Genomic DNA, 19720 nt, shown 5'->3' with positions numbered 1-19720 from the left:
TGGTGTTACAAATTTTGTTTCCATGTTAGATTATCATTCTAAACCAACGGTTCCTTTCATACATACACTAATTCTTAAAGAAATAATTCTTATCATTTCATTAATTTGAAATGTGTTAGGAAAAAAATTCCACTTAGAGCTCTGTGTAGATCTGTGCCCATCTGTACCCACAACATACACATAAAATGGTCACATTCCCCAGCTAGCCATTTAGTTCAAAAGCTCAAAGGCTAGAAATGATTTAAAAAATGCAACAGCTATTAACTAGGAATTGTCTTTGGAATTAGGGCTGGCATTTTCAATCTGGGCAGATTTCCATTGTCGGCCTATTTCAACAGCGATTTCACTGAAGTATATTCAAAAGTAGATTTCTTATACAAGACTCTCTGAAAGCTGTCGCCTTTCTCCAATAGGTCCTCTCCCTTTCCTCTCTCCCTCCCCTTTGCACAAGAGGCATCATTTCCCATTGAACCACTACAGCTGTTCCCATTTGAATCTCGCTTTCTGTGAGGTGGTGGATGGTTGGAGGGTGGAGGGGGGATGTTGCATGTCAAGGAATAATGAGCACACACACATCAACAGACAACAACAAAGCGGACTGTGACTGGCCGATGGGAGCGAAAGGCCTTCAGTCATTGGCAGCTGAAGCCAAACATTCCCAAATCTATGAAGCAGGGCCTATTGTCGGTCAGTTGTTATTTGCAATGAAGCACAGATCTGATCATGTTTAAAGTGGCAGCATGCAGGGCAGGAGTGCTTGAGCCCCAGCGAAGGAGGGGAAAAAAATAAGCCTTTGTTGGGTGAAAAGGGGCCCGTCTGAGACTTTTATTTCTGTCTGTTCTGTGCAACATATAAGTCAATATAGATAAGTTCTCTTCTGCCAAGTTCAGGCGGAGGCTGGGGCTGCTGGCCGACTCCATGAAATGCTTGCACAGGCAGAAAGCTCTGGGGACAAAGACACACTTCCACTGAATTGTACTCTGCTCTTTTGTTTTGTTTTGTTTTGAATCCCCAAAGGCAAATGGTCAGAAATATAGAAATTAATTGGAGGCTTTAAGAAAGAGACTTCTAGTTCACCATCCACTCTTTTCTGGCGAAGGGCTTACTTGGGGACAGATAGCTGTGATTCATCTCTGTGGCATTACAGGTGTTAATCATTGTATTCCACCAGAGTTGCTGCACGTTTAGAGACAACTTCCTCGGTTGATTGCGGTTTTTAGATGTGTGTGCATGTCGGTGGATTCAGTGTCAGCCTTCGCTGTACGCTTGCACGCTTCTGCAGTGCGCACACGGGCGCTCGGTCGGCGCACTTGCCTGCGCAGATACTTCCACCTCCTGACATTTTGCAGCCTCGATTCCCCGAGGGACGTGTGCCCAGGGCACTGTCAGAGAAGGGCTGTGTGGTGCGTGCTGCAGCTGCTGGCTGGCTCACTTCTTCCCTGCAAAGGAGGGACACTTTCCAACTGGCTCCAACGTGGGCCAGGGTCAGGCAGCCAGGCCTGGCCCACGGCTCCGTGGTGCAGAGAGCACAGACTTCGGAGCCCTTGGTGCGGCTCTCTGGGTGCTTGGAGCCGCGGATGGGAGAAGGGGGGGTGGAGCGCTGTGTGCGGAGGGTTCGTGTGTGCGCACGCGCGCTTGGGCATGGATCCGTGTCCTCCGAGGGTCAAGGCTGCCAGGGCGCTGCGGCACAGCCTGGTTTCGTCTGAAGCAGCGGAGGCTCAGCTGCAGAAGCTCCTGGGTCCAGCAGGACAGAGCGGCTGCCTTGCCTTCTGCCCTCACCCCAGGGAGATGAGCCGTCCTTCCGAGTGGCGCTCCAGGCGCTCCCCCGGGGCCAGCATGTGGAAGCAGGGCTCCGGAGGTGGCCTTTTACTCGTCGTTGAAAGAATTCATTTTTATTTACTGATAGGTATATATTTATATAATTTATCCATGGGAACGCTGCAGGCATGCCCTGATGCCATCGTCCAGGATGGTGCCCACCTACCTACCTGTGCTGTCCTCAGTAGAATCCCAAGGCTCCACAGCCTATGATTTTTCTCTTAACTTGACCGACTTAGGAAGACCAGGTGAACAGAATTAGAGCTGAGTGTCTGAATAGGAAACATTCAAATTACTTTGAGTAAAAAACTGCTTTTTACTACAACGAGTTTCCAGAATATTCCTCCCCCAAAGCTGGTAAACAACTGGCTTCTTGATGTGGCTCACAATCATTTCTGCCTACCCTCCCCACCCCCCTCAGAACTAGGTTTCCTCAAATTCACTTACACAGTAGTAAGATTTAGCTTTGTTTTGTGAATTTTTGCCATCTTGGCACGGTGTCTATATTCTCCTGCTTATTTCTTTTTGCACTGGGGCTTAATGTTAACAAGATTAAAAAAAATGCTTTTCTTTTCTCTATAATGTTTGGCTCACCAAGGCCAAGCACAAATGCTTCCCTTTTCTGTTTCTCAAGCAAAAACCTCATCTGTAGCGTTTTTTGTTTGTTTTTATTTTTTGCCTGGTCCTGAAATGATTTCACTGCTCATTTTTAAAGTTCAAAGTGCAAGTGCTTAGGGTTAGTATTAAAGTTTGACGGTGCTGATGGTGACTATCTTTGGAAAGCATTAAGAGGATGTTTTAGAAATGACATTCATAATGGGCTCTAAACAAATGAATAAGGGTTCCCCCCCTTCCCTTTTGTATGTGTATGCGTGTGTCTGATTCTTTAAAATTGATAGACAGGGAATTGATTGCATGAAGAGTGTTGCTTCCTTTTGAAGTGGTGTTTTTTTTTTTTTTTTTTTTTGGCTAATGTTAGTATTTGCAGATCTTGGAGGTAGAGATAAAAAATAAATGGAAGAGGAGGAAGAGAAAAGTGGAAATCTCCTGGTGGCTACTAGAAAGAAATTCAGGTCTTAGAACCTCAGCACCTGAGAGCAGGGTGCGGTAGTCAAAATATTTACCTCATGTTAAAGAAAGGCAAATCTAGTGTAAGAAATGAATACTAGATAGGGTTATGAAGTTTTAGAAACATTTAAAAGATATGAGGACATTTCAAATACTATGTTTGGCACTGTTACTTAAATATTTATATCTTTGAGACAAGTTGATGATTGAAAAAAAATCTGTTAATGGAGTTCATAATGTATCAAAATGGTCTGTATACCTACTGTAGCTTTACTGAAGACCAGTATTTTTGGGTAGTAAGTTATTAGCAAATGGATAATTGATAATGTTTCCAGAAGAAAGGAAAACACATTTTTAGAGTGGGTTTTTATCAGAGGAAAACAAAAATATATATCCCTCTGTAGCTTATTTTTGCAAAGCCTGCCTAGAGAATCAGAACAACAAAGTACTTGGATCTGCGTTTTGGAAAGCCCAGCTACGATTATTGTTCAACATGCACTTTTACTGAGTTTGAAAAGTTTCTTTTATATTTAAAATAATGGTTCAAATATGCACATTCAATTTTTATAGTATTTATCTATTTGCAAAGCATATATTAACTAGTAATTGGGTGTTAATTTTATAGACATGGTAGCCAGGGTAGTAAATCAATGACCTATTAAGTATTTTTGACAAGCAATTTACATATCTGATGACCTCACATTTCCTTTTCAGAGTCCAATGCTATATAATTGTTCCATTGTGTGTTCGTATAAAATGAATCACAACATGATAAGAAAAAGGTTAGTTATTAAAATAATAATCCAACTAAAATATTCATTTAAATTTATTCAAATTGTTCATAATGCTTTCAAAGGACATAGCAAAGCTTTTGTGGAGTATCTGCACATTATTTATTATCTATGGACTAAATTGATTTTTTTAAGTTGCTTTAAATTTTAAAAGCACCTTTGCTTAATATAAAAGCCCTTTAATTTTAACTGACAGATCAATTCTGAAACTTTATTTTGAAAAGAAAATGGGGAAGAATTTGTGTCTTGAATTAAAAGAAGTGAAAAAAAATAAACCAGACATTCTAAAAAAATAGAAGAAACCTGATTTTTAGTACTAATAAAATAGCGGGTGACAAAATAGTTGTCTTTTTGATTTTGATCACAAAAAATAAACTGGTGGTGACAGGATATGATGGAGAGATTTGACATCCTGGCGAATCACTGTCATTGATTCAATTATTCTAATTCTGAATAAAACCTGTATACAGTGTGTGTTTATGCTACAGCGGGTTTTTTTTTTTAAGTGACTGACATTCATCATGTTGGTTAGACAGTTTTAAAAACCTAGTCTTTGTTTTCTACAATGTTGTCAAGAAAAAATAAAGCATAATTTGTGGTGTATTACAAGCAAACTGCTTAAAAATGCTAGTTATAACTGCTTCAAAATTTATTCTAACATCACTGAAGATGCATTTTAGAAATTCAGTTTCTCCTAATGGATGTTAAGCAGCTTTTTAAAAATTGAAATTCTTTACTTAAATGCAAGTTATTTTCTAACCTTCACTTTTTGCCTATTTGTCAAAAGCTTTGAGAATATGGAACTGTGATTCAAAAACCTAGTGTTTTATATGAAAACTGGTTCGATGTGCTAACTACCCCCCAAATACATGTCTATATGGTTATAAATGTGCATACCCAACCAGCGTTCTTGATTCACAAAGGGCTTACCTGATGCAATGGAAATCTTAGTTTCAGTTTGCTACTTTGTCTCAGACCTATGTTCTGTAAAAATCTCTCACCAAGCTTCAAATACATGCTTTCTCCTAGTGTTAATGTAGCTGTCAGTTTGAATTTCAATCCTGAATTATGTCTGCTGACGTAATTTCATAGTGCTGACTTCAATTGTTTAGGATTACTAAACAGAAGACCATCAACTTCTTTTTCTATGCTTTCTGTCACTCAAGTCCTTTAGATTTATTAACTACTATGGTAGACTACTGATCTTTAATGGACTCTTAATCCCGAAATATTATCTTGTGTTCATCAATTTAATAACAGGATGCATAAATGCAAATTCATTTTATTATAGTCTTCACATATATTAGCAAATGAATTTTTCATTTTTAAAAAACACCTTAGCATTTTTTGGTGGCAAGTGACTTTTTCAGAAATAAAGAGAAAATGTTTTTCATATGCAATTATGAATTTTATACTGTTTTATATGCTACCTGCTGTAATATGCACTTAACATGGACTAAGTGCCTTAATATAGGTATACTAATGACCATTGTGAGGCACTTTGAGTTTCTGACATTTTATTCAAAAATAAAATTACCTGCTTTCTCTAAATAGAGCAGAAAACAAAATTTTAAAATGAAAGTAGTTTTGCTGTACTCTTTCTGCATAAAAAGTTGGGTAAGGAAAATGAAGAGCGGTGGCCTCATTTTGCAATCCTAACTGTTCTTCAAGGATTGGAGGGTCAAATCGTTAAGAAAAATATTTACAGAAGCTATTAGCAATCATAATTAGGGTGTCATATAATTCTGCATGCAACGACTAAGGAGGAACCGCTAGAAGTCCAGGTGCTGCTTGCCTCCGGCCATCATGCCACAGCCTGGGCCCAGCAGCTTGGAGGATTCTGCCAGATCCTGTTTGCTTGAGCGGCTCACTGTGTCTGACAAGTCTGGAGGCAAATGCAGTCGCTGTGGCAGAAGATTTCGGAAGGAAAGAAAGAAGAAAAAAAATAATTTTGCTTTAGCTAGCACACTTCAGAATACAATATTATGCTCTGTTGATCAGCATTTAGTCTTGCAGATGAAATTCCTGCTAAAACAGTTCTTCAGACCGAGACCCAAGATAATCACATCTTCTTCCTACTAGGGTTTACAAATGCTAGCCATCGCAGACACTGGACCAGGGATCTTAGTGGAATGTTTCCAGAGTCCAAACCTAAACACATTAAGATTTCTCCTCTTTAGATCAAAATGAAAATATGTAAATGCACACAAATAAAGGCATACTTGAGAAAGAACACTATTGTAATAATGGCGGGGTTGTTTGTTGGCTTGGCTTTGTTTTTGCCAGGGCTCCAAAATGCTATTTTTAAATTGAATGTAGCTTTTCAGCAATTATGGATTCCTCCAAATGCTTGCTTCCCTTTTATTAAGTTGACCTGATGATTCTATTTCAAGGCTATACTTTCTTTAGGAACTTACATTTTTTTGTAGAAATACTGACATAATGAAAAAAAAAGATACCAGTCATAGGATCAAAATTTTTTATATCCTCAGATAAGTCAGCTATGACATCTGTTTCAGGTCTTGGTGAGTTTGTTTCTATGCATAACGTCGGTCATGTTTTCAAAAGTATAGTGTAGCTCTGAACATCTCCCCCATCTTAACTGTTTTTCTGCAGATTCAAGGAGGCTGATTCAAGCAGATGCACGAACTGACCATAAGTGCACAACAGTTACTTTAATTAGGGAGAAATATTCATATTTCAAAAGAACTTTTTTGGTTCTCAAAAGGATCTCTATCAAATTCCTTTTAACAACAGTGCCCCCAGCCTATACAATTTTCACAAAAATCCAAACTCAAAGGAACGTGTCTGTTGCGTGAGGCACAGAGTGGGGGTGCGACGCTAAAGATAAGTGAGGTAGGATGGGGGTGTCCCCTGATGACTAGCCAAAGCCTTGCAGGAGTGAACTGACCTGGAGATAACCTATCTGAAACCCTTCATCTGGAAAACACCCTACGATATGAAAAAAAAAAAAAAAGATGAAAAAGGTAGAAACACTTTTTTTTTTTTGGTCAAAATACTATGATCCATCAGCATATGTTCTGGAGAGTTTCTTTCCTGATAAAAGGCTTCTTCAGTGCTGTGTAAACACAAGCTGTGTGCAGAGGATCAAAATATTTTAAAACCTTAAAAAAATTTATGACAATATTCTTTGACTTCAGTTTGCAGGTACTTAGTTTTTAATGCAAATATACCTAGGATGGAAGACACTATTATGGACCTATGACCAACAAAGATGTCAGAAAGGTCAAGAAAACACTGTCATATCCACATAGTAACACTCATTTGTATCCATAGCACCCAACCTGTCATATATCAAATAACTAAATGTCTATTTCTTGAATGATTTTTACAAAGTCAAATAAAGACATACTTGTTTGTTTTATTTTTTTTCTTTCATTTCTTCATAGCCTGGTTCCCCTCCCCACCCCCGAAAGTATTTCAGGCAGAAATGAAAGCAGGAAAGGCTCAAGAATCTAAAAGACATGCATGACTCTAAAGTCTGAGGTTATGAATGTCTTTGTAGTGTTAGCTCTTATCAGTGTTCATGGGAGGAAACTGGAGGGAAAGAGATATTTAATTATATGTTTGAACTTTAATGTTCCTTAAAGATCCTGTAGTTATTGCTAATAACTAGGATACATGCATGATCTGAAGGTTATCTGAAATGTAAAGAAAATTCACCATAAAAAAACGTGTGTGTGTATACTTTTGGTGGGGACCTCATAAAGATTATGTCAGATGGTGATTAGACTATTTAGGAAATCAACTGGACTCAACAAATACATAGAATCTACTCAAAGCAAGGTGAACAGAGCACCTTCCCCATTACTTCTAATTCCAGGAGCATGAGTAAGACAAGCACAGTGGTAACCATCAGAGTGAGCCCTCCAAGTGATGTCTGCAAGAAAGGAGAGACAAAGCCGAAATCGGGTGGGGGAAGGGGAGGAGAAAGCTTCATGGAGATGGGCGAGGTGTTAAATAATGAATTGATTCTGACATGTAGAGATGGTGATTTGCTTAACAGGGGAGCTGATATACATACATCTTTAAGATGCGTTCGGGTGAAGGGTCATACTGTTTGGATAATCTAAATGAGGAAGCTAGTGTAGCTGTTCAGAACCAGCATAAAACAATTTATTTCAGGAGCTTACCTATTTGCTACAAATTTCTCTTCCTCTGCTTCTCTAGGCAATGAACGTGAGCCAGTTGGCTGAAAGCCCTTCATAGCAAAAGTAGCTAAATGTGACGTGTGACATGCTTGGAAATCTTTCAGGTTGAATGGGTTTGAAGAAAAGTCAAATATCATTCGTGTGTAACTTCTGAGCACAAAAATTTTGGTTGATATGGTTAAATGCTTCTAACCAAATGCTACATGGTAAACGCTAGTTTGCATACTTATGTCCTTTGAAAAAGCCCAAGGATGGCTCTTGGAACTATGTGAGTGATTTTGCCGGCTCTGTTGATCGTTACTTGAATGAGCTTACTCTGCACTCTAAATTCTCAAGCTGTGGGTTTTGTTCTCTTCCTTTCTGAGCCTCCCCCTGTGCACCATGTCAGTGCAATGTGAGCAGCGAGGAAGAAGGAGAGATCAGGTTCCAGGCTTGCCAGGTGTGTCAGGGACTTTTCCTTTGAGGCTTCCAAAGCATTTACACACTTGACATGTAAATGGTCAGATGCTGCTGTACCCCAGATCTGTCTTCTGAAAAAATATGCTGTAAGAGACTCTGCATAGCATGTGACCTCCTTTCGATCAAAGCTGCAAGGCTGGGGGGACATACCAACTTTAGACCTTGAGGTTTCACTGAGTAATGGTTTAAATAAAAATCAGACTATTAAAAAAAATACCATACCATTTTCAACCTTGGAAACCAAATCAAGGTCGTCACCTTTCTCATTTTGTACCTGGAGTTTTGAGCGAGGACCCAAAACTTATATCTTGAGTGGAAATTTTTCCCCCCTGATTTTCTTTTCCCAGATTCTGGGAGAAAGAGACTGTGTGGCTAATGCAGGAGATGCATCTCTGGCTGTCTGCCTATTTTTTCCATTAATGCCTTGTCTAAAATGATGCTTTCTGTGTAGGCAAAGGGATTTGAGAAAGACATGACAACTCCCAGTTTCTCACCGAGGCCTAGGTGATTTGCAGTGATCCCACTGGATTAATGGGTCTCTCCTCTCTGGTGCTGCAAGGTGGGAAACAGCGGGGCTGCCAAAGTACTCTGGCAGATTAGGGGAGCTCCTGCCAAAAGGCACCCTTAGGCCCCCAGGAAGCCCTGGGTCAGAATAAAGCAACAGCAGCAGGAGTGCTTTGCTCCGCAGCTCCGTGGGGTACCAAGTCCAGCCAGACTTTGAGATTCTTCCCCCTCTGCTTACATCTCTGTCTCTTTGTTCCTTCTTGAGTCAGCAACTAAGTGGGTCCTATAGACACACAAGATTGGATTTCCTGGCTCCACAGTTTCTCTTCCTAATTCCTTTCTCCCCGCCTGCCAGCCCCGTGCTCAGCACTCACAGCTCCCAGACAGAAGGGGCAAGATAATGAATCTAGATTACACCTGGATTTGAGACAAATTGCAGGTAAATACCCATTAAAGTAAGTTCAATCAATTTATATTTTTCATATTTTGCCAAGACCAAACCACCAGGCACTGTTTGTTTTCTGTTTGATGTAGTACATTTTAACCCTTCCCAGATGGAGAGTTGTTTTAATCCTTTTTATGTTTTGACATTTCCTGAACAGTCACACTTTGCATTAATCATATTCACAGAAATCAGTGTTAATGTTTCAAAATACTTTCTAATAGATTTTTCTTCTGTTCTTTAAAACACAGCCATTTTATTTTATTTTTTGTTTAAGATTTTATTTTTAAGTAATCTCTACACTCGGTGTGGGGCTCAAACTTACAACCCCGAGATCGAGAGACTCATGCTCTACCGACTGGGCCAGCCAGGTGCTCCCATAGCCAATTTAAATGAAAACTTGTAAACACCTTAGAACATATAGGCTCTACACTGGTCACTTAACAGATGCAGCCAGTGAAAGTCTGATATGTCTGTCCGTCTGCCACTCCCTCTCAGTGACGTTGAACAAATCAGTTTTCCTGTGTGAGTCTCAGCGTGTCCTCATCTATCACTGGGGGGTGATTCTCCCTTCATGAGACTGTTGTCAGGATCAAATGACATGTATAAGTAGCCTCTGAGGTATCAAGTAGTACACTAATTTATTTATACCTCTTCTTGCTCCAAAAAAGTTGAGATGGCTTATAAAAATACATATGGCTCAACCAGATAAAAATAAGTGAGTTGATTAAGGCAAGGAAACAATTCTACAAATGTAATAAACTATACATAATTATAAGCAAAAATAACAGGCTATCAGACTTAGCCAGCCAGTCTCAGTCACTACGCTGGTTTCTGAGCACTGAGTGTACATTGCCCTCTACTGTGGCCCAGTAAAGAAACCAAAAAGGAAACTGCAATCACGGTCCTGGTTTCTGGAAAGATTTAAAAAGTCTAAACCGTTTCCCCCATACTTAGGAACGCGTAGCAAAAATGGGGCATGTCAGAGGCCTAGCTTCTAGGCCAGTGAAAATATGCATGGATGTACTGCACAGGCAACGTGGGTCCACCTTCTTTTAAAAATCTGTCGTTTGCACATGTCTTCACTGCTGACAAAAGAATAAAGGACATGTCAGAAGATGAAGCTTCTCTACTTGAGTCTTTTTTTTTTTTTAAAGATTTTATTTATTTGAGAGAGAGAGAATGAGAGATAGAGAGCATGAGAGGGAAGAGGGTCAGAGGGAGAAGCAGACTCCCTGCTGAGCAGGGAGCCCGATGCGGGACTCGATCCTGGGACTCCAGGATCATGACCTGAGCCGAAGGCAGTCGCTTAACCAACTGAGCCACCCAGGCGCCCCTCTACTTGAGTCTTAAAAGCATTTCCCCCTCTTTACATGACGAAGAGAAAAAACAAATTAACAAAAGACACGCCATCTCGTTCCATTCCAGATTCTTTCAAGAGCCATGGGATGCCCTTGCATGGAAGATGACTTGCTGATTTCTGAAGCCATATTCTGGTTATGAGGCACTGCTTCATAGCAGTAATGAAGTAGAATATAGGCTGAGTAGCTGGAATCTAGACACACTCCTGCCCCCTCCAATAAATGGCTTAAAAAAGGTAGAAGTTTATTTCTCTCCCACTTTATAGTCCAGAAGTTGGCAATCCTGAGCTGTGAGGACTGGTCTGCCATCCTCAACAGGGGCTTCTTCCACTTCTGGCTCCAAGACTGTTTTTGCTTTCTCTCAGCTGGTGGGAAGCAGGGGCCAACAAGGCAGATCTGGAAGCTGGACACATCACTTCCACTCATGTCCAGAACTTAGACATGGCTGCACCTGGCCGGCTACAAGGGAGGCTGGGAAATGCTGTGAAATGTGTAAACATGTTCAACGAATCTATTCCTATGGAAGATGGAGCAAATGGCTATTGGGAGACAACCAGCAGTCAGCTATAGTTTCAAGAAGGGCCAGAGCAAAACGATCACGAGCCAGAACATTCCCTCAGTGTGTGAGCTTCTGATGACTGCTGCAGGCTCCAATCTTGCTTTCTGACCAAGGAAACGCACACCTGATGCCTCAACGAGCTCAGAGCACGGGGCCAAGGCAGCGGTCAGGGTACCTCTTGCTCTATACGTAAAAAGAGGTATTTCCCTTCCCTTACTGGAAAGATGGCCTTCCTTCCATTGGCGCAGGGTGGAGGGCAGAGGGACCTGGTATATTCAGCATCATGGTGTTGCTATTATTTCTTCACAAGATTTTATTTTTTATTTTATTTACTTATTTGTTTCTTTAAAGATTTTATTTATTCATTTGAGACAGAGATATACAGAGAGAGAGAGAGAGCATGAGCAGGGGAGAGGCAGAGGGAGAGGGAGAAGCAAGCTCCCCGCGAGCAGGGAGTCTGACGTAGGGCTCGATCCCAAGACCCCGGGATCATGACCCGAGCCAAAGGCAGATGCTTAACTGACTGAGCCACCCAGGCATCTTCACAAGATTTTAGAGTGTTGTTTCAACTTACAAAATAAATCAGTGTCATATATGCTCTTATGTAATGATTATATTTACATTGTTACACTCATTCCATCATTATTACATCATGACAATGTAACATTATATTGCAATTATTCTATATCTGGTTAAAATTTTGCAAAGTGGAAGATGCATCTGCCTAATTTTTGGTGAGTTCTGTGTTACTCTCCTATATGAGCAGGCCAGGAGAAACAATGCCAGAACCAATTTTTGCTCTTTTTGGATTAAGTGTACATTTGGTGGTGGCTGAGTATTTCTGCAAAAAATTCTGCCAAACATGGTCAGGTTTTAAGTTTTAGTTTTTGTTTAAAACACAATTCTACTCTCAGGGTTTAAGATTAAAATTGTTTTATTGAATGTCATAATTATACTATATCATTTGAATTGAAAACAATTCATTTGGTTCTTCCTGATTGATCTGAAAATTAGACAAAATTTCAGAGCTGGCATATTGCATACTGGCTGCCCATTGAAAAATGCTCAGGTGTGCAATTATTTTGACCGTCAATTATATCTGACAGTATTGTCTTGCCTCCAAGCTCACCTCTCTGAAAGCAGCTTGTGAAGAACTCACTTGTCTAAACAAAAGTGTGATTTGTGAAAAGGCATGTGTCTGTGGCAGAGATTGCTAGCTTACTCTCAGTATCTATTCTCTCCCTGTGCAGACAGTAAAGGAATCTCTGAATATTAGTGGGGCATGTGGCCTCCCAGAATAAAGGTCACATTTCCCAACTTCCCTTGCCAATAGATGAGGCTGAGTGACTAAGTCCTGGTCACTTCATCTTGGGCAGAAGTGCTATGGTTAAGTTTAGGGTCAGATCTGTGAAGAAGGGGAGGTGCCTTTTACTTCCTTTTTCCCTCACCTCGGCGAGAGGGCCCCCCCATCCTGGGCCCTGATCCACCCCTCCTCATGCGGTGAGGAATTCCAGGGCAGAGAGGATGTGCCTCTTCTTTATAGGACATGCTCTGGGTATTCAGAATTCAGAACGCCCTGTCCAAATGGCTACAAAGTCTGTGCAGATTTCTTCCCCATGTTCTGTCCCAAGGGCGTATTATGTTGTCTATATGCACACCCTGAAGTCCCGGGAATAGCCAAGGGACCGCTGTTTGTGCGGCATGTGGATGGAGGTTGGATGTGCAGGCTGGGTGTCCCCAAGCATTTGGGCCTGTGTGTGGAAAGGAGACAGGAGTGGAAAGAGAAAGGGGGTGGACTGTAGGCCAATTTTCCCTATGTCTCCAAGTTCTAGACTGGAACCCATATACTAAATTTAAACGTGACTTTCCAGAAAGCTGTATTTGCGAACAAAGGAAGATAATGCATATTTCGTGGTTTCTTGGCTCGATAACTTTAGAATATTTAGGCATTTAATAATTACATTGTCCTTTATTTGCCTTATTGCTCTAGGCTCCACAAATGTTAGTGGTAAGCCTAACTCCCCTCTTCCCACTTGCTGGAATGTGGACTTGAGGGTGGGTGCTGAGGCAGCCATTCTAGACCATCAGTTGGAAGCTATGCATTGAGGAGGGGGTACAGCAAAATGAGAAAATTAGTCAAGGGTTTCCCGATACCACCTGGCCACCCAAAGACCCTGGGTCAGTAACTTGGGCTTTAAAATGAGACATATGTGAACTTCTCCATTATTTAAGCCACTGTATTTTTGTAGCTCTGCAATAACAGCCTAACCTATGTCCTGTTTATGCAGAATTTGGTACCTGCAAAATGGAGCACTTGAGTTCTGTGATTTAAATGGCTCAGTGGTTGGAAAGTGGGCGGTGAGGTCAGATTGCAGATTGGAAGGCTGGTCACCCTGGCTATGACTGTGATAAACTGGAAGGCATACCATATACCTCCTGATCAGTGGCTGCAGGTGAAGCACTGGAGAAATTCAGGATATTGTTGTGGTAGCTGCTTCTTGTCACTTTCAGCAAAGTTATTTATAAAAGAGAAAGGAACATAGGCTAGAGCTAGAGAATTTGGAAGAAGGGTCAGAAGGGACCACGCCTCTTAAAGGAGGTGCTGTGCCTTCAGCCCAGAGTCTACACCGGTGAAAGGCTGGGTAACTTGGGGCCTCAGAGGATTGAAGAAGGCCAACTGTTTCTGCCCTGCACACTGAAGCAGGCAGCCTTCACAGGAGGTGTCTGTGCCCCTAAGCCTTGGTGAAATACCCTCATTAAGGGACTGGCTACAAATTGGGAGTCAGTTCTGAGATGAAAGTCACACGAAGGGTATTGCCTTCCCTCTCAAGCTGATTATATTATTTATTTTTAAAGATTTTATTTATTTGACAGAGAGAGAGTGTGAGAGAGTGAGTGAGCACGAGTGGGGGAGGGCAGAGGAGGAGGGAGAGGGAGAAGCAGATTCCCTGCTGAGCAGGGAGACCGATGCGGGGCCCCATCCCAGGACTCCAAGACTACGACCTGGGCGGAAGGAAGATGTTTAATTGCCTGAGCCACCCAGGCGCCCCTAAAGTTGATTATTTTAGATGGAGTCAAGCTAGTTACTAACAAGGTAAGAGGGACGTGGGTAGAACAGAGAGGCCAGAAAATAAGACTCAAGCCTTCGAAGGTAACAGTTGTGGTGGACAAGTATCCAGTCCAACCTCTGCAGGAGGGAAAGGTGTGAATGACACTTCTGGAGTTAGGGGCATTGGTACTAGGTCAGTCGGTGGGAGAGAAGCAGCAGGCATCTATCTCCCTGCTCTGAGTCCTGCAATCTGCAAGCACTACTGCAGGGACCTCGTTTTCTCTGCACCAGTATTGCAGTGGCTGGTCAACAGCTCCATGGGAGCTGAGAGGCAGGTGCAGAAGTGGAGGCCAGACCAGTGTCTCAGGGCCCAATTACTTGCTTCGTGGGGGCTCAAGGAATACTGCAGGGGTAGTAGTAAGAACCTACACCCCCAAAATCACAGCCACAGAGGTGTGTGCTTCCAGTGAACAGCCCTAGTGGCGGCCTCCCAATTCCTCACCTTCCTGACTGAGGAAGCAGCAGTGTCCCTGAAGGCCAGTTTGGTGGCAACGTCCTTCAGGCCTTCCAATTATTTCGCTAGCCCCCTAGTTTTCTGGGATAAACTCTCTTTCCTCTACGTAAAATGACTTGATGGGATAGGCTCCCTGCAGCTGAATCCTAGAACTACGTCCAGACAACTCTTTGGCTGTGATTACTTGCATGTGGGACTGAAGGGAAGTGAACGGACTGGGAACCTTCTAAAGTCTTGTTGGGATTGTACTGCCAAAGAAACCATAAGCCTGGTCAAAAGTCTACGATTATTCAACCCCTAAAATAATCTTAGGTCTCCAAACCTGATCTATCAAAACTGTGCAGTCCCCCAAAAGCATACTCTCTGATGGTGACTTCACGTAGCCATGAATGAGAATGGACAAGGAAGGACGTCCTAAGAGGATACGGAGGATAACGGACAAGGGAGTTCCTTCCAGAGAGCAGAACGGGGGATTGCAAACTGGGCTGAAGTCCTCCACTGCAAGGGCGGAGAATTCCTGGTTTCTACCAGCACGATTCTCCACTCACCCATGGAGAGGCAGTATGTGTGCGGGAAGAAGGCTGTGCCTGGATATTTGGGTTCCAGGGGTTGTGGACTACGACAGAGACTGATGATTATCCTCTAATACCTACTCTCCCTTTTCCCTTTGGTAGAAGAACTCTTGAATAGGCAGCCATCCTGAATAAAAACTTTACTTCTAGGCTTTCCTGTCAGCTAGTTGTGGATCACGTGACCAAATCTGAAGCGAGTAGAAGTGATGTTGCAACTTCAGGATACTGGAATGGTATTTGAACTCAGGCAGCCTGGCTTCAAAGTCATATTCTTATTCATTACTCTACGGGCCAGAACTTTTCTAACTACTAGAGATAAAATAGTGAACAAGACAGGCAAGATCCCTGCTTTCAAAGAACTTTACAACTTCAGAAAGGGACAATACCTGGACATCTACATAAGTCAAGGAGAGATAGCGAACATATAGGAAAGCAAACAAAGATACTTCAGATAGTGAGAGGTGATTCTAAGGAAATAACACATGGCAATATGATATTGGCTGGGGTGGTACCACCTTATATGGTGAAGGCCTTTCCCGAGAGTACATTTGAGCTAAGATTTTCAATTTGAGAAGGGACCTATGAAGACCCGGAGAAAGAAGTTTCCAGGCAAAGGTCATCAAATACAAAGAATTAAGGCAGGAATAAGCTTGGCACGTTTGAAGGACAGGAAAAAAGTCAGCTTTCTGGAGCAGTCAGCAAACAAGGGAGTGGCTATGAGAAATTTGGCTTGGTAGGTAGCTATCAGATTGTATAGGGTTTGTAAGTGACTTGGCCTTAATTCTTAGAGCAAAGGGTGGCAAAGGAGTGATGTAAATTTATTTCTCTGAATACAAGGGCTATCTCACCCATATCCTTATAAAACCATGCATAGACATTTTTAATAATATAAAACAAGAGTTGCAGACAGATCTATCCAACTAAAGACAGAATTTTCCAAAAGGTGGTGTACACTTGCTCTTGTAGATCCTGTGTTCTTCTGATTCAGAAGAAACAGTCTATCTCCTAAGTGACCTACAGTAGCTGCCTACTCCCACCTGCCTCCTGTGGGGCGTGGCGGTTCCCAATCTCCTGCCAAGCAACAGGAAGCTTCTAGCTGGAGTGGGTGGACCCTGTGTGAAGTGTTTGTGGAGGAGAAACTCTGGCAGTACTGTTTGTGGGGCTGGTTTGCTGAGTTTAATCTTCTTGAAATGTGAGCCAGAATCTTTTGGACAATATAGTAATAAGCATACCACCAAGTGTCAGGCCCAATGTCCCCGAACTGTCAGACATTTAAGATGTGGGGGAGTCATGTTAATTTCCTTTTTTTTATTTCATATATCAACAGAGAACAAACTAGATTACTCCTAAAGAACTTTGCTTACAATGGGTTTACCTTCCAAATGAAAGCCAGTATCTTTTTCCTTTCTTTTCTTTTGGTTTCTCCTTTGTTCTTTGGTACATTTTATGCTCACTAATGTTCTAACATGAGTAGGACTGAAAAAAAATCATCCACGTAACAGATGGAATAAGGTGGCTTAAACTGTTACTTAAACTTGGACAGCAGAAATGCCTGAAACCACCCCCATTAGCTTCTTCTCTGGGATAAAGGGGCGGGATGGATGAGTCATCCACGGCCACTGCCATCCCTGGAACCCCCTGCTTGTGAACCACTGCCTCAGTGAGACTCTCCCTATCGCCCCAACTGACTCCCTTCCATTCATCTTCCCTTAATGGTACACAGGGCTTCTCCCTCTGGCAGTCTTTTTACTGGTCTCCAACTGCTGCTTACCCCAAGGCTTGTGTGGCTCTGGAGCGCACAATGCAGGCCGGAGCATATAAGCTCCAGAGTGCGTAGAATTTGAATTAAGTTTCAGCAGGGCCAAGCTGAGAGATGCTTGAGCCCTAGGGCCTACTTACTGCTGCTATGGCAGGAAATGGAAGGAGACGGGGATCTTCCCGTATACAGACTGTCATTTCGATAGGCTCTTCAAGCCTGCTCTGTCCAGGAAGCCACCCTTCTGCCCTCTGCAAGTGAGGAAACATTCCGGAGCAGCATTTTAGGTACTAGCCCTCAGGTAGCTTAACAGTAGTAAGATATTTTAAGAACATACAGTGTTTTAGAGCTGAATCCTGAACCCGAAAGAAAAACAACAACAACACTTCTTTTAGAAATAAATTCAAACTACTAATTACATGAGAATTTCTCTTTTATCCCCTTTGTTCTTTTAAAGCATTTGAAACTATTCTGGAGGCGGCAAAAGGTAACCTAGAATTCAAACTAATGGTTCCTCCTTCCTAGCACCTGAAGCCTCTAACTCAGTAAACTGTGAGCAGATCAATGTGTGTGTAAACTCAAGGTGGATCCCTAAATCCCAGAAATTTTTAGAACTACAGCAGATCCACTATTCAATTTAGGGACTGGCAGAGGTCTGACTGATAGTTTATGGAACAGATGAATTCTAAGATACGAACAAGCAGAAATCAGGGAATTCTGAAATCAGATAATTGCTTAAGTTATCATATTAATGCCAGTCCACTAAATAACTTTCAAATTTGGCAGCTTTTGACGAACACTCCTTTTGGAAACTCGCAATCATATCTTTTTTTTTTTTCTGTATATAAGTACAGCATATATAAAAAATATATTGATTTCCTTTTGGCTGTCCGTGAAGGAGTCCTGAGAGCATAATGGCCAATGTGTTTGCTTGCATAATGCCCTACAGTGTATGCAGAACATTGCTCCACCAAGCCCTGAGATGGGGTATGAAGTGCCCGGTGGAAATGGCAATGTAAACCATCCTGACAGCGTTAAATCTCCCGACCACTCTTCAGTTACTTTGAGACCCCCACACTGCAGGGTCTGCGAGTTCCTGGGGATGAAGAAAGAATTTTTAATGGGGCCAAATGTAGGTGTTTACAAGGGGGAATTGTTGTTTTTTATTAGGAGCTGCCTTATGTTCAATAGTTGTATTTACTTTGTCAAGCTAGCCAGAATTAGAAATCCCCATTGCTAGGCAGCCTAGAGCGTCTGCGAAGTATTTCTGGGCATTCAGAACTGAAGCATGTGCTGCCCAAAGGCAGGTTTCATTACAGTGTGTTATTTAGTCCTCCTTCGTCCCCCCTCCCCCCACACCCCCAGATCGGAGTGCTTCTATAACAGGAAATCTTGGTTACTTTATGCTGAAACATATTTACATGACTGAAACACGACAATTAACACATTTGTAAAGCTTGAGGGATAGGCACACTTTAATGGTTTTTTGAAGTAGGCTGATTTCCTGGAGCTTTTAATCTTATTTTATTTTGTTCTGCATGCATGAACAAGTTCTTCTTTACTATAGGTATTTGACAGAGTCTACCTGGTATGAATGTGAATGAAAAGAAAATTATATAAAAATGAACTTTGCCAAACCGTTCCTAACTTCTTTCACCAGTTCAATGTATATTGAGGGTTATGCTCTTATTTTTGACATGTTGTGTTAGCTTTTATACAAAGGCAGTTAGGAAGTATGTTTTGGGTTTGACGAAATGAAACGTGGCTTTCTCTATACCAACAGTGTAAAAACTTTTCATAGTGAACAAAAAGTATCAATTACAGCAGTGATTCCTTCTTCATGTTCAGATAAAGGTACGCTCTCCTAGGTGGTGTACATTTTATTTGCTCCAAACTTAAATGAACACTCAGGTGGTATTAAGTACTATTACGTGGTAAGTGCAACTATGTATGTGTGTGCGTGCCCGTTTAGATACATACATATAAACATGTTAACGTGGCAATGTTATCAAGAGTATTTTAATACCTTTTAAGTCTATAGATCAATTACTGAAATTTTGGTAAAATTCAGAAAGAAACCTTTCATATCAGAGCCCTCTAAAATAAAAACGAAACCTTCCACTTTCCCTTTGATATCTGAAAGCATGCTAAACCTGGAAACCACCCAGCCCAACTCTCACTCAAAAGTTTATGGCAAATTTACAAATTACACTGGTTTCAAATAGTCACCCAGTGCATCTATCTCCACCCTCCATAGACCTCCCTCCTCACCAGTTTCAAAGGGAGCTCGGTGAACAGACTGGGCAAAGCAAGAGCCCTCTCTCTACATGCCTTAGGGCAGGGATGGGGCAGCACCAGACCGAGCGCTCTAGCTGAGGGATACAGATTAGGGATGAGGACATAACTCCAAAGAATAACTCTGCTGAAGTGACTTCACTGCAGAGAGTCAACTTAGTCTTAGACAGAAAACCTCTCTATGAATAAAGGGGAATAAAGTTAAAGGAAATGAAGCAAATAAAGCAAGAAAAAAAAAATACCGATGACCAGAAAAGAGCAATATATTTGTGAGTATATAGATAAATGATTGTGCCTACTTTTAGGGATTTTTTTTCTTTGTTTATTTGGCTTAATTAAAATGTCTGTTTCTACGGAAAT

General features: G+C 41.7%; 2 protein-coding genes and 1 long non-coding RNA gene across 4 annotated transcripts in view; 2 read left to right on the top strand and 1 right to left on the bottom strand.

The window, feature by feature from the left end:
* ELP4 (elongator acetyltransferase complex subunit 4) overlaps positions 1–19720 on the bottom strand; it is a 253090-nt gene that overhangs the window by 4147 nt on the left and 229223 nt on the right. Inside the window, exon 10 of one of the 2 annotated variants that reach the window (XM_035722875.1) lies at positions 4944–5581. The exons of the other annotated variant lie outside the window; for it this stretch is intronic. Coding sequence (XP_035578768.1) covers positions 5450–5581 — 132 coding nt within the window. The 3' untranslated portion in view covers positions 4944–5449. Of the gene's footprint in view, positions 1–4943; positions 5582–19720 lie in introns of those variants that run through there. 2 annotated transcript variants of the gene reach the window in all.
* Positions 118–4816, top strand: LOC118356081. The gene has a single exon (XM_035722878.1). It carries the CDS (start codon positions 1231–1233, stop codon positions 2029–2031), a length of 801 nt encoding a protein of 266 aa, XP_035578771.1. The 5' UTR covers positions 118–1230; the 3' UTR covers positions 2032–4816.
* Positions 19408–19720, top strand: part of LOC113914176 — a 95596-nt gene continuing 95283 nt past the window's right edge. The window contains exon 1 of the long non-coding RNA XR_003517400.1: positions 19408–19629. This is a non-coding gene — a long non-coding RNA (uncharacterized LOC113914176). The remainder of the gene's footprint in view (positions 19630–19720) is intronic.

Source organism: Zalophus californianus, chromosome 11 (genome assembly GCF_009762305.2).
Source record: "Zalophus californianus isolate mZalCal1 chromosome 11, mZalCal1.pri.v2, whole genome shotgun sequence".
Classification (NCBI taxonomy): Eukaryota; Metazoa; Chordata; class Mammalia; order Carnivora; family Otariidae; genus Zalophus; species Zalophus californianus.
Note: the sequence above shows the minus strand (reverse complement) of the source record. Positions and strands in the feature narration are given on the sequence as shown.